Below are 14,154 nucleotides of genomic sequence, written 5' to 3' on the forward strand. Positions count from 1 at the left end.
ACACAAAAGCTGTATCAAATGTCAGAAGGTTACTTCTCCTCTTGTGCAACACTTCAGAGCCTCGAACCACACGGAGAGCCAGATACGTTTTTGGGTTCTGGAAAAAGTTCATGCTTCAGGTACTCAGCTTCTTCACAGATTGAAAGCTAGAGAGACTTTCTGGATTTTTAATTTGCATACCTCCATTACCCATGGAATGAATGAGGAGATAGATTGGTTATGTTTATGAATCTATCTTATCTTTGGTTATAAAGTTTATCTTTTTAGTTTGTTATTCTTTTCTCCCACTTCCCTCTCCTCTTCTACATCAGCTAGGAGTTTCACTTTAAATTCCTTGTACTGAAGTCAGATGTTAGTCATTACTGCACCATTCTATACTCCTTATTTAATTTGGCCAGGTTCATTTCATTTTATTTATGCAGATGGTATCTTTCACCCAGCTTATGCACTTGCTTGGATGTAGGTACACCCCTAAAAATAAATAGTGTATCTTCTTACCACTATGAATATAATTTAAACTTATATTTAATCATTTTAAGGTGTGGAGTGGTCTATTTTACAGGAGTTTATAACAAATTATATTTTAACTATACTACTCAAGTAAGTGCTATTTTTATTTCTATTTTTATGTTATGTTTATGTGCATTATTTTAATTGGTTATGATTAGGGCGAGGATTTCTAGGACATGTCATATTTTTTCTGGAACCTTTATTTGAATTTATAAGTAAGTTAAAACATGTTTTAGAGTAATCTGGTAAGAATTAGATGCTTTTCATTTTGCCTGAAAAGTCATATTTTGACTTTTTAAAGGTGTTATGTCATATTTCTGCTTAATTTTGTAACCAACATCATATTTTGGTCATTGGCAACCCTCCTGATAACCCAGCAATTTCAAGCCAGCAAAGAAAGTGAGAATTCACCTGTTTTTTTTCTTTTTCTTATTCAGACCCCAACTCAGGGAGATGTGAGTGTGTGTGTGTGAGAGAGAGAGAGAGAGACAGAGAGGGAGAGAAAAAGAGAGGGAGGGAGGGAGGGAAAGGGAAAAGGCTTCTCCCCTGACCAGGCCTGAAAAAAAGGTGAAAATTTGCCTGTTTTTTTTCTTTTTCTTATTTGTTCCCCAACTCAGGGCTGTGTCTGTGTGTGTGTGTAAGAGAGGGAGAGCAACCTTTTTTAAAATGACCTCAGCAGGCAGAGGCTTCTCCCCTGGTTGCAATACGTAGATGGACTAGCTTCTTTATCCCGCCCCGTCCAGAGGCAGGTAGCCCTTGCAAATTTCCCACATTGCTCAGGCAGGGGTGGCATGCGTCAATTCTGAGGAACGCCCTAGCCTTCAGGTCCAAAATTTGATGGGACATAACCATTGATACGACTGAGGTACACTTCAACCGATGCGTCACTCCATCTGCCGTTGAAGGCATTTTATACCTACTGCCAGGTGTTAATAAGAGGCCGCTCCTCTGGAGACCAGATCCTTTTTGCAGCCGCTTCACTGAAGTGCAGACACTGCTATGTGAAGATAGTTCTTCCACTTCATCTGCTGTTGGGACGTAGGGTCCTCCTCCACCTTCAGAACCATTGACCATCTTCTCCTGTGACCCTGGAAAGGGGCCCTTACAAGGTGCTACCAGCCGGGCCAGCTGGACCAAGGTTTCTTAAGGAGGTGTTGCTCCTCCATCACTCGCCCTTTGTCCTGGCTTGTGACAGGCGCAGCCTGGCTTCCCAAATGTTGGGCCCAGGATGGCAGGTTTCTTCTCCCCTGACCAGGCCTGAAAAAAAGAGTGAGAATTGGTCTATTTTTTTTTTCTTTTTCTCATTTGCTCCCCAACTCAGGTGTGTGTGTGTTTGAGGTGGTGGAGTCACGTGAGAGCTGCAGTCTGATTTCAACATGCCTAAAAGTAGATGTTCAGTGAGTGTGAAATTACAGCGTCTTGTTCAAGAATTTGGGGAGCAGATTTTCAGTAGCAATGGTGATATTTTGTTTTCTAAATTGTGTGATGTTAAGGTATCGGCCCAAAAGTGTGTTAATACTCAACAACAGTGTGACACCATGAAACACAAGAGTTGTTTAGCAAGATTTATCTTCACTGAGAACAGGCAACATCTCCTTTTCAAGAGAGCTTCTTCAACTGCAGGTTCATCAAATACCCAGTCAGAATTTTGTAAGGATCTCTGTACAATTATAGTTACTTCAAATATTCCCTTAAGGAAATTAGGTAGTGGTAGCCTCAGGCATTTTTTGGAGAAGTACACCAATCACCCAATTCCAAATGAATCAACTGTAAGGAAAAATTACATCTCTGCCTGCTATGAAGGTGTATTAGGAAAGATCTGCTGTTGACAACAATAAGATATGGGTTTCAGTAGATGAAACAAGTGATGTAAACAGAAGATATGTAGCCAATGTTATTATTGGTGCTCTGAAATGTGACTAGCCTGGTGAAGTATTTCTTCTAACATGTGAAACTCTACAGAAAGTAAACAATTCCACTATTGCTATGCTCTTTGACGATTCTATGAAACTACTCTGGCCAGATGGTGTAAAAAGGGGAAATATCCTTCTCTTTGTAACAGATGCTGCTCCATACATGACTAAAGCAGCCAAGGGACTTAAACTTCTTTATCCAGAAATGATCCATATCACATGCCTTGCACATGGTTTACACAGAGTGGCCGAAGAGATTCAAAGCAACTATCCTGATGTAGATAATTTCGAATGGGAAAAAAATGTTCATTAAAGCTCCACTTTGTACAAAAGTGCTCCTACTTTGGCTCTCCCTCCCCAACCTGTCTTGACACATTGGGGGGACTTGACTGCATGAGGCTATGTATTATTTCACAAATTATGCTTCTTTGCAGTGGATAATTAAAGAATTTGACTGTTGTGAATCTTCCTCCATCAAGATAGTGCAAGATTCCTTTTCTGAAACTTGGCTGGAAACTTAGCATATATAGGATCTAACTTCAGTGGATTATCAAGAGCAATCACCCGCCTTGAAACTGTAAGAATGGAACTTAGTGATGCACTGAACATTGTAAAACAAACTGAGAGTGATTTAAAGCAAGCAAGGGGGAAAGTGGCTGAAAAAATTAGTGATAAAGACTTCAAGCCAGAATTTTCTCCAGATGAGTTTGCTTTTTTCAAATTTGTTCCTATAACCTCTTGGGATGTCAAATGGAGTTTCTCCAGATACAAGAACATACTGGTGGACAACAGAAGGAGTTTTGAGTTTGATAACCTCAAGATGCACATGGTCATCCAATGCACTTCTGCTGGTAATGAAAACTAATCCAGGGATGACCATTTTACTCTCAAAATGTTCATTTGATTCTTTCAATAGTAGCACTTTTGCACTGGAAGTGAAGAAAAATAAACCTTTTAATTCGTGTGTGTGTATGTAAGCACAGTTTTTTAAAAATTGGGTGCTAATCTCAGAAAAATTGTAAAGTCATATTTTTACTTTAATTAGTCATATTTAAATGGTCTTAAGGTCATAAATGCTTGCATCTTCAGGTCCTAGAAATCCTCACTCTAGTTATGATATATGATTATTTATACTTTTTTCCTTTGTTTTTTTCCAGCATTATTATAACCCTCAATTTGTGACTACTGATGAAGGCTCATAAGCTGAAACACATTTAGTCAGGTTTTTGCATGTTAGCTAGTAGGGTTGCTTGATTATCCTTGTTTTTGTATTTATTCATATATATTGGCTGTTTGGAGCCTTTTTCACTGTTTTTTTAATGTTACTATTGTATGTATGTTTTTATAATTCCACATCCAACACTAGTAAACAATATTGTACAGTATAATTTGCGGCCCATCATATTGTTACTTGACCTTGTTGCTACCTTGTTTTTTTCTGGTTGTGTGTTCCCTTCTTTTTTGTTCCCTTACTCACTTTGTCATCTCTCCTCAATCCCCCCAGAATGAAGTCTAAGTTCTCCTCGACATCTTGTAGCACCTCTAATTACACTCTCCAACCTGTTTGTTTGTTTCCATACAGAATACACAGCCACTGTGTTTCATCCTGTTCTCCTTCATTTGACCAGTATCTTAACAGACAGCATGGCACAAAAGACAAAGCCAAGAGTTAAGAAAAGTATAGTCAAGGAGCAAAGCACATCTGGGCAATTTATCAGTGAGAGAGAGCAGTACCTGCAGAAGGAATATGCCATCCTGACAGAGCATATCAAGACATGTTCAGATCGAGTGGATCACTTTCAGGATGAAAATGAATTCCTAGACAAGGAAGCCCAGGAGATCCGAGAAAACAACAAAGCTTACCTTGCCTACTTAACCAAACACACTATCTGGTGCCAGAATGCCATAATTACCTTAAATGACAAGAACTGTTCAGATCTAGCATATGTCCTAAAGCAGAAGGATGAGCTAACTTCTCAATATACAGACAAAGAGAAAGAAGTAAGGAGCCAGTTGATTGAGATGGAGACCAAGTATTCCCTCATGAACAAGGAGGTTGATGAGCTGAGGCCCTTCAAAGAGCTGCAGTCAGAGCAGCTAGCCCATATCTGGGAGCTGGAGAAAGACCTGCTGGCCATGAAAATCCACCATTCAGAACAAATGCACATGGTGAAAAGCCAATTTCTGCAACAGAAGGCAGAATATGAAATGGAATCCCACCAGAGAGTCCAAGCTTTGGCCAAAAAGGCTGAGAAAGAGGCCGTGCGCAGTCTGATCCAACATACCAAGCAGATAAAAGCTGAAAATTGGAGACTGCGCAATGAACTGCTGAACCTCATTAAGAGAGCCCAGGGCCTAAAAGCCATTGTACATCAGCTCCAGAAGCAGAAACAACAGCTTCTTTGGGAGCTCCAGCATGGTAAAGGTCTGGCCCATATGAATCGCTGGCTCACTCAACAAAGGGGACCAAGGGGCAAGACCAACCTATCCACCAGGACTAAGCTAGGCTTTCCTCTCCAACCACCCATGAACAAAAGCCCAGAATCTCCTACAAGTATCCAAGTGGCAGCAAAAAAACAGTCAACAACTCAGACTCAGAAGACCAGTGTGGGAGAAACCATTATGCCTCTGGCACAAAGTTCCCATAACTTGAACAGCTTGCACGAAAGGCTTTAATGGAAGCAGCATGAAGGCTGGTTTAGCCCTGTCATGGCATTCAGAAACAGTCTTAGCACCATCTCCCTAATTAAGAAGATGATGAGGTAGCATCCCTTCTAGGATTTTTCTGTCTTAGAAAACAGTAGTAACAAGTGCATTCTACTTTTCACTTTCACAGCTAAGGAGGTGGGTAAAATAAAAATAAAGAATTCTGAAAGCCACTGATAACTGGGTCAGATGGTTTAATTCATGCAATTGGGCACCTGATTACTGATTGAGAAGCATGCTGTTTCCAGATTATACTATATTTGACTCTCAATTGGACTGTGCTCTTCCAGAGAGGGCAGGCTTATAATCTGGGGATCCTCCTGGACTCATGATCTTGCTGTAGGAGTGGGTGGAGGCCATGGCTAGGAGGGTCTTTGTTCAGCTTTAGCTGTGTGCCAGTTGCAGGCTTACATAAAGATCCTTGATCATATTTATGACTGCTTGGACAGGAATGCAGCATTTAACAAGAGCCAGCATGGGCTTATTGTGAACAAATTAATGCCAAACTAACCTTACCTCCTTTTTTTTTTACCATTACTAGCTTAACAGATCAATGGAATGGCATGCACATACTTCATCCAACTCATGGACCAAAACTCTAACCCTAACCCTAACCCTAACCCTAACCCTAATGATGTTAAATAGCACAAGGCCCAGAACAAAGCCCTGAGGCACTCCACGTGATTCTTCCCTCCAAGCTGAAGCCATTAATGAGCACTCTTTGGGTGTGGTCATTCAGCCAACTATGAATCTGTCTACCGGTAATATCATCTAGCACATATTTTCTATTTTATCTGGCACAATTAGTGACAAATCCATGCTGCTTCCTGTTAATTGTAGCAGTCCTATCCAAGAGCTCACAAACATGCTGCTTGATAATCTATTTGAAGAATTTGCCCAATGTAGACATTAAGCTGACAGGGTCTTCCTCTTTTTGAAGATGGGGAAGCATTTCTTCTCCTTTAATCTTTTGGGACTTTGCAGAACTGCTCTCAGCAATCTTTGAGAAAAGCAATCACCTCTGCCAACCCTTCAATGATATAATCCATCTGGCTCTGAAGCCTTGAATTAATTTTAATCAGGTAAATTCTCTCTGTCCTCTACCTATGTATCCTACCCTGCAAATCCTATGTCTGCCCCATGCCATAATGATGACCAGTTGGGGCTCTGTTTCCCTTCTTTTTTAAAAAAAATTATTAAGAATTATAAATGGAAAGAATAAAATTCAATACAAACTACAAAAAAACACAAACAAAAAAGGGAAGGGGTGGGAATGTAGAAAACAAAGAGGAGGGAGGGAGGGAGGGAGGAAAAAAGTAACTTCCCCCTTCATCCCAGCAGGTAAAAACAATTTTAGTAGCTTATCACCATCTCTAAATAAAACATATTCTCTCTTCTCCCCATAACTCATCTCTTAGATTAAAAAAAAAAACAATATCCAAATGCTTTGTTAACCATTCTTTGCCAGCAAGCATCCAGTAAAGACAACTAGATATCACTATTTTCTTCTTTTAGCCCTGGTCAAACAAGCCAACCTTATAAACCTTCCATGAATTTTTAAAATTATTCTTTGTTGTTGTTTATTCGTTTAGTTGCTTCCGACTCTTCGTGACTTCATGGACCAGCCCACGCCAGAGCTTCCTGTCGGTCGTCAACACTCCCAGCTCCCCCAGGGACGAGTCCGTCACCTCTAGAATATCATCCATCCACCTTGCCCTTGGTCGGCCCCTCTTCCTTTTGCCTTCCACTCTCCCCAGCATCAGCATCTTCTCCAGCGTGTCCTGTCTTCTCATGATGTGGCCAAAGTATTTCAGTTTTGCCTTTAATATCATTCCCTCAAGTGAGCAGTCTGGCTTTATTTCCTGGAGGATGGACTGGTTTGATCTTCTGGCAGTCCAAGGCACTCTCAGAATTTTCCTCCAACACCACAGTTCAAAAGCATCTACCTTCCTTCTCTCAGCCTTCCTTATGGTCCAGCTCTCGCAGCCATATGTCACTATGGGGAACACCATTGCTTTAACTATGCGGGCCTTTGTTGTCAGTGTGATGTCTCTGCTCTTAACTATTTTATTGAGATTGGTCATTGCTCTTCTCCCAAGGATTAAGTGTCTTCTGATTTCCTGACTGCAGTCAGCATCTGCAGTAATCTTCGCACCTAGAAATACAAAGTCTTTCACTGCTTCTACATTTTCTCCCTCTATTTGCCAGTTATCAATCAAGCTGGTTGCCATAATCTTGGTTTTTTTGAGGTTTAGCTGCAAGCCAGCTTTTGCACTTTCTTCTTTCACCTTCATCATAAGACTCCTCAGTTCCTCTTCGTTTTCAGCCATCAAAGTGGTATCATCTGCATATCTGAGATGGTTAATGTTTCTTCCAGCGATTTTAACTCCAGCCTTGGATTCCTCAAGCCCAGCATGTCGCATGATGTGTTCTGCGTACAAGTTGAATAAGGTAGGGTGAGAGTATACAGCCCTGCCGTACTCCTTTCCCAATCTTAAACCAGTCCGTTGTTCCGTGGTCTGTTCTTACTGTTGCTGCTTGGTCGTTATACAGATTCTTCAGGAGGCAGACAAGATGACTTGGTATCCCCATACCGCTAAGAACTTGCCACAATTTGTTATGGTCCACACAGTCAAAGGCTTTAGAATAGTCAATAAAACAGAAATAGATGTTTTTCTGAAACTCCCTGGCTTTTTCCATTATCCAGTGGATATTGGCAATTTGGTCTCTAGTTCCTCTGCCTTTTTTAAACCCAGCTTGTACATCTGGCAATTCTCACTCCATGAATTGCTGAAGTCTACTTTGCAGGATCTTGAGCATTACCTTCCTGGCATGTGAGATGAGTGCCACTGTTCAATAGTTTGAACATTCTTTAGTGTTTCCCTTTTTTGGTATGGGGATGTAAGTCGATTTTTTCTAGTCTGATGGCCATTCTTGTGTTTTCGAAATTTGCCTGCATATAGCATGCATTACCTTGACAGGATTTTGAACAGTTCAGCTGGGATGCCATCGTCTCCTGCTGCCTTGTTATTAGCAATGCTTCTTAAGGCCCATTCAACCTCACTCTTCAGGATGTCTGGCTCTAGCTCACTGACCACACCGTCAAAGCTATCCCCAATATTGTTATCCTTCCTATACAGGTCTTCTGTATATTCTTGCCACCTTTTCTTGATCTCTTCTTCTTCTGTTAGGTCCTTGCCATCTTTGTTTTTGATCATACCCATTTTTGCCTGGAATTTACCTCCAATGTTTCTAATTTTCTGGAAGAGGTCTCTTGTCCTTCCTATTCTATTGTCTTCTTCCACTTCCATGCATTGCTTGTTTAAAAATAATTCCTGATCTCTTCTGGCTAACCTCTGGAAGTTTGCTTTTAATTGGGCATATCTCCCCCTATCACTGTTGCCTTTTGCTTTCCTTCTTTCTTGGGCTACTTCTAGTGTCTCAGCAGACAGCCATTTTGCCTTCTTGGTTTTCTCTTTCTTTGGAATGTATTTTGTTGCCGCCTCCTGAACAATGCTGCCAACTTCTGTCCAGAGTTCTTCCGGGACCCTATCTACTAAGTCCATTCCCTTAAATCGATTCTTCACCTCCACTGCATATTCCTTAGGAATATTAGTGAGCTCATATCTAGCTGATCTGTGGGTCTTCCCTAATCTCTTTAGTCTGATCCTAAATTGTGCAAGAAGAAGTTCGTGATCGGAACTCCAGTCAGCTCCAGGTCTTGTTTTTACCGACTGTATCGATGTCTGCCACCTTTGGCTGCAAAGGATGTAGTCAATCTGATTTCGGTGTTGTCCATTTGGTGAAGTCCATGTATAAAGCTGTCTCTTAGGTTGTTGGAAGAGAGTGTTTGTTATGCAGAGTGAGTTGTCTTGGCAAAATTCTATCAGCCTATGTCCTGCTTCATTTTGTTCTTCCAGGCCATGCTTACCTGTAATTCCAGGTGTCATTTGACTGCCCACCTTAGCATTCCAGTCTCCCGTGATGAAAATAACATATTTTTTAGGCATGTTGTCCAGTAGGTGCTGCAGATCCCATAGAACTACTCTACTTCAGCTTCTTCAGCATTTGTGGTTGGGGCGTATATTTGGATCACTGTGATGTTAGATGGCTTGGCCTGAATTCGAATTGAGATCATTCTATCGTTTTTTGGATTGTATCCAAGCACTGCTTTAGCCACTTTACTATTAATTATGAAGGCTACTCCGTTTCTTCTGTGGTCCTCTTGTCCACAGTAGTAGACCTGGTGGTCATTTGATGTGAAGTGGCCCATTCCAGTCCATTTCAGTTCACTGACGCCCAAAATGTCTATCTTTAATCTTGACATCTCACCAATAACCACATTCAATTTGCCCTGGCTCATAGATCTTACATTCCAGGTTCCAGTGGTGTGTTGATCCTTAGAACATCGGATTTGCCGTTCACCACCAGCACCGTTAGCCGCTAGCCGTCCTTTCGGCTTTGAGCTAGCTGTGTCATCACGTCTGGGGCTAGTTGAACTCATCCTCTGTTCCTCCCCAGTAGCATTTTGACCATCTTCCGACCTGGGGGGTCTCATCTTCCGATGGTATACCGACGTATCTCTGGTTGTACTGATCCATTTAGTTTTCACGGCAAGAATACTGGGGTGGGTTGCCATTCCCTTCCCCAGGGATCGCATTTAGTCTGACCTCTCTGTCATGACCTTCCCGTCTTGGGTGGCCCTTCACGGTTTAGCTCATGGCATCATTGAGGTGCTCAAGCTCCAGCACCACGACAAGGTAATGATCCTTTGCTGAAGAAAATTATTCTTTAACCCCTTCAAAAAAAAGTCCCGGAGGTAGTTTGCTGGTCATCTGTGTATCCAGGCAAAAATCATTCAGAACTTCAACAGATTTTTGTGTATGTCCGTAGGTAACATTCATCATTTTGTTTGTCACTTCTAAAAAAGTCTTTCCAAACCTCAGCAGAGCTCTTTTGTATATCTAGAAAAAAAAATATCCAAATCAGTTTCCTGGTTGGGTATCTATTCATCTTCTTTAGGGAATAAGTCATCCATCAGATCCTTTTGTATTACATTTAAATTCCCCTTCAAATTAATTTCATAGACATCCATTGCAACTTGTTCTTGTTTTACAACTTCATTAAAGCATATTCTGTCCAGTTTCTCAAGAGATTGATCCATTCTGTCCAGTAACTTAGCTGAGAGGTATTCAAAAGTTTGCACTAAGGATTTCTGCTTCATTTTCTTCATCCTTTGGCTCCGTGTAATGTCCAGCCTTGAAGGTTTCCTTATCATAAAAAAACCATAGCAAACACCATTTTCCTGTGAGAAGATATCTTCCAATGAATTCAAAACTATAATTCCAAATCCCTCTGGCCCCTTAATCCATTATTAACTTTCCAAAATCCATATACTAAGCACCCGTTCGCTGCATAGTCCAAAAATATCATATATGTTCAAAATGTTTAAAATCAAATTTACACCATTGTCTTTTAAGGAGGCAAAGACTCACCCGATGAGTAAAACTTTGCTGGTGAGGAGGGTCTTAAACTCTCCAATATACAAAAAATATTTTAAAAATCCAAAAAAGTTATTAAGATATAAGGCTTGGTCAAGCTTAATGTCCATAAAGCTGCTTTGCAAGTGTGAACTTGACATAATCCCAACTCCCAACCACATAAGCCGGCCATAAAATGGCAGTTTCCACAGTCTACTCATGAGTAGCGGCTGTCTGGAATCACATGATCTCAACTATCTCTCTTTTGTTCTAGAGAGATTATGCCAGCCCAGATCCAGCATCCAGCCACAATTTCCCTTGCAAAAGCTGTCTTCCTAGCCAGCAAGCCAGCAAGACCATCAGCTCACCATGTGGCTCACAGGAAGTCAGGGCTCTGTTTCCCTTCTGAGAGAAAACAGATGCAAAAAGAGGTATTAAAAAGTTCTGCCTTCTCACTATCATCCATTACCAATTACCAGTGTTCTCCTTGCAATGGACTTACAGTCTCTTCAAATTCCCTTTTTTCCCTAATGTACCCATCTATATATAGCTTCGTGCAGGGCACGACGGGAAGGCAATGGCAAACCACCCCGCTATAGTCTGCCAAGAAAACGTTGCAAAAGCGGCATCCCCCCAAAGGGTCAGACATGACTTGGTGCTTGCACAGGGGACCTTTCACACTCACACACTCATCTATATGCAGATGATACCTAGCTGTCTATCTCAATCCCAGGCTTACCAAATGATGCTGTCACAGTCTTATTGCAGGCCTCTACTTCAGTCCCAGTGCCACCTCAAGCCCCACGCTGTGGCCACCTCAAGCCCCACACTGTGAGGAGTGCCACCTCAAGCCCCGCACTGTGGCCAGTCACCCCAGTGCCACAGTGCAAACTCTAGCTGCCCCGGCCACCCTGCACTCAACAGGTCCTGCCACGCCCAGCTAACCTTTGCTGTCTTTCTCCTGCTGCTGACGAGGCATGCCTGGCCTGGCCCTATGTGAGGCAGCTGCTGGCCATGCCAGGCTTTCGTCCCAAGGCCACTCACATCATTCTCCAAATAGCACATGTTGTTCTCGCAATGCTTCAGAGGGTCTCAGAAGCTTTCTGAAGGCTTTCTGAAGCATTGTGAGAACTGCATGTGAGATTTGGGGAATGGTGCAAACAGCCTCAGGAAGAAGGCACCAGCTCCCTTGCATGGGGCCAAGCTGGGCACGCCTCGTCAGCAGCAGGAGGAAGACCACAAAGGTCAGCTGGGCACGGCAGGGCCTGCGGAGAGCATGGTGGTGGGGGCAGCTGGGGCTTTGTGCTGTGGCACTGGGGTGGCTGGCCACGGTACGGGGTTTGAGGTCATACTCCTTGACAGCAGCACCAGCAGCACTGGGGCTGAAGTAGAGGCCTGGAGTCTGTGGTGGCCAGCTGAGATTGAAGTATCTGAGCACTGACTTGACACTCTTTTATTAATAATGATGGCTATTGATAACTAATCAGATCTATTGCAGTAAAACTGATATTCCTGTAATGTAAAACAACCCATTCCAGTCCACCGCAATTCACTGATTCCCAGAATGTCTAATTTTGACATTTCGGTTCTTGGAACTTCAAGGTTGTCTTGGTTCATAGTTCTGAGATTCCACGTACCCATGGTATGCTTACCTTTACAGTACTGAACTGTTCTTTTGCCTCTGGACACATTAGCAACTAGATGACCTCTCAGCTTTAATCCAACCATATCATGAACACATCCTACTAGTACTTGCAGTCTGCTCTTCCCTGGTAACTCATTGGTTATTTTCCAGCTTGGGGGAGATAATCATCAGTATCACATTTACTCTAGTTGAGAATGTCAATTTGTTTTCTTGGCAGTAAGTTGGACTGGGTTGCCAATTCCCTCTTTAATTGGTCATATTTAATTTTATTGCTTGTCTGTGACCTTGTCCATGCCTCAGAATATACTGTAGACGCCCAACAGTATAGCTCATAGTATCGTTGGGATGTGCAAGCCCCTTCACCACTACAGCGAAATGATCCATGAAGATGAATCATGTCCTAGGTTATGTATTATCTTTGAGAAATTCTGTAGAATTGGCAAAGTGCCAGACACTGAGGAAAAGCAAATGTTGTTTCTCATTTCAAAATGAGGTAAAAAAGGAACAACAGACATCAAAGATTCTAGAGTGGGTCACAGAGATGGCTTTATACGGCCTTTGAAAACAGTGCTACACTGCCAACTTGGTGTGATGATTCAAGGCACGGGACTAGAATCCAGATCGTGCTAGTCCTGCATTAGACACAAAGCCAGCTGTGTTGCTTTGAGCCAGCCACACTCTCTGAGCCCTAGGAAGAAGATAATGGCAAGCCACTTCTGAAAAACATTGCCAGGAAAACTGCAGGGATGTGTTTAGTAATCACCAGCAGTAAAGATTGACTTGCACCAAAATAAATAAATAAATAACCAAAACCCCACATAATTTGTCCAGAATTAGTTTTGCTATGCTAATTTTATCTCAGTTTTGATCCAGTGACTTTAATAGATTGTAAGAATATTGTTAAATATAGCTGGAATTCAGCAAAGCATTTGACAAAGTACCCCATAATAAGCTAGCAAGCATAGTTAAGCATCAGCTGGATGGTATACACTTGAGTAGCTGGCTCATAAATAGTAATCAAAGAGTGCTTATAAATAGTTCCTATCAAATTGGAGAAAGGTATCAAGTATAGTGCTACAAAGTTAATCCTGAGTCCTCTAGTTTTCAATACTTTTATTAATGTCTTGATGGAAAAAATGGAGAAAACACTTACCTAATTTGCAGATGACATGAATTTCAGTAAGACAGCTTACATCCCAGAAGGTTGCTTTCAGCATTACTGTATTGAACATTCAACATCTAACCATTTCCACTGCCATTCATCACCTCTTTTGATAGCCAACGTGTTGATTTCATAGTATTCTCTATTTACTTTATCTACACTTTATCTACACTTGATACAGCACTGAGATGTTGCTAGTTGTTTCAGATGGAGGCTACACAATCGAGTGCAACAGCTAACCACTATCTATAACGTAACAGAAGTATAAAGCAGTATATTCTTTGGATTGTGTTTCTGGTACAGTACAAAAAAAGTCCTTTCCTCAGTGTCATCTCATTAAGTGATGCTGCTCCTGGACTCTAATTAGCTAACACAAAAGGTGTGGTGAAACTGCTGGTTGGGAATATAAAGGTATTATTCCCTATCTCCAATGGCTTATTCTCATGTGACAGAGGAATAGTCCTGCTTCTGCTCTGCCACTAGAGAACACCGTAGTTTATTTTGCTGAAAATTTCTATCTCATAAATTGTTGTTGTGAGCCACTCTAAGATGGGTGGCCATACAAATCTTTTAAAGATTTTAAAGGTTTTTAAAACTCTGGAGCCTTCTAGAAATAAGCTAGAGCAGATGGGAATTGGAATCTGACATATTTTAAGAGTTGAGATTCGGGAAGGTTACTATAGAGAACCAATGCCATATTTATGCCCAATCAAATCATTAATTAGAAATAAAATAACA

At 41.6% G+C, this 14,154-nt stretch overlaps 1 protein-coding gene across 1 annotated transcript; it reads left to right on the top strand.

The window, feature by feature from the left end:
• The first annotated feature begins 3,940 nt into the window (after positions 1-3,940).
• Positions 3,941-5,228, top strand: CCDC166 (coiled-coil domain containing 166). The gene has a single exon (XM_063308556.1). The coding sequence runs from the start codon at positions 4,068-4,070 to the stop codon at positions 5,097-5,099; it is 1,032 nt and encodes a 343-aa protein (XP_063164626.1). The 5' UTR covers positions 3,941-4,067; the 3' UTR covers positions 5,100-5,228.
• The last annotated feature ends 8,926 nt before the right edge of the window (positions 5,229-14,154 follow it).

Source organism: Candoia aspera, chromosome 7 (assembly GCF_035149785.1).
Source record: "Candoia aspera isolate rCanAsp1 chromosome 7, rCanAsp1.hap2, whole genome shotgun sequence".
Classification (NCBI taxonomy): Eukaryota; Metazoa; Chordata; class Lepidosauria; order Squamata; family Boidae; genus Candoia; species Candoia aspera.

Coding starts and splice junctions, on each gene's coding strand:
- CCDC166 (XM_063308556.1), top strand. CDS start 4,068: ATGGCACAAAAGACAAAGCCAAGAGTTAAGAAAAGTATAGTCAAGGAG.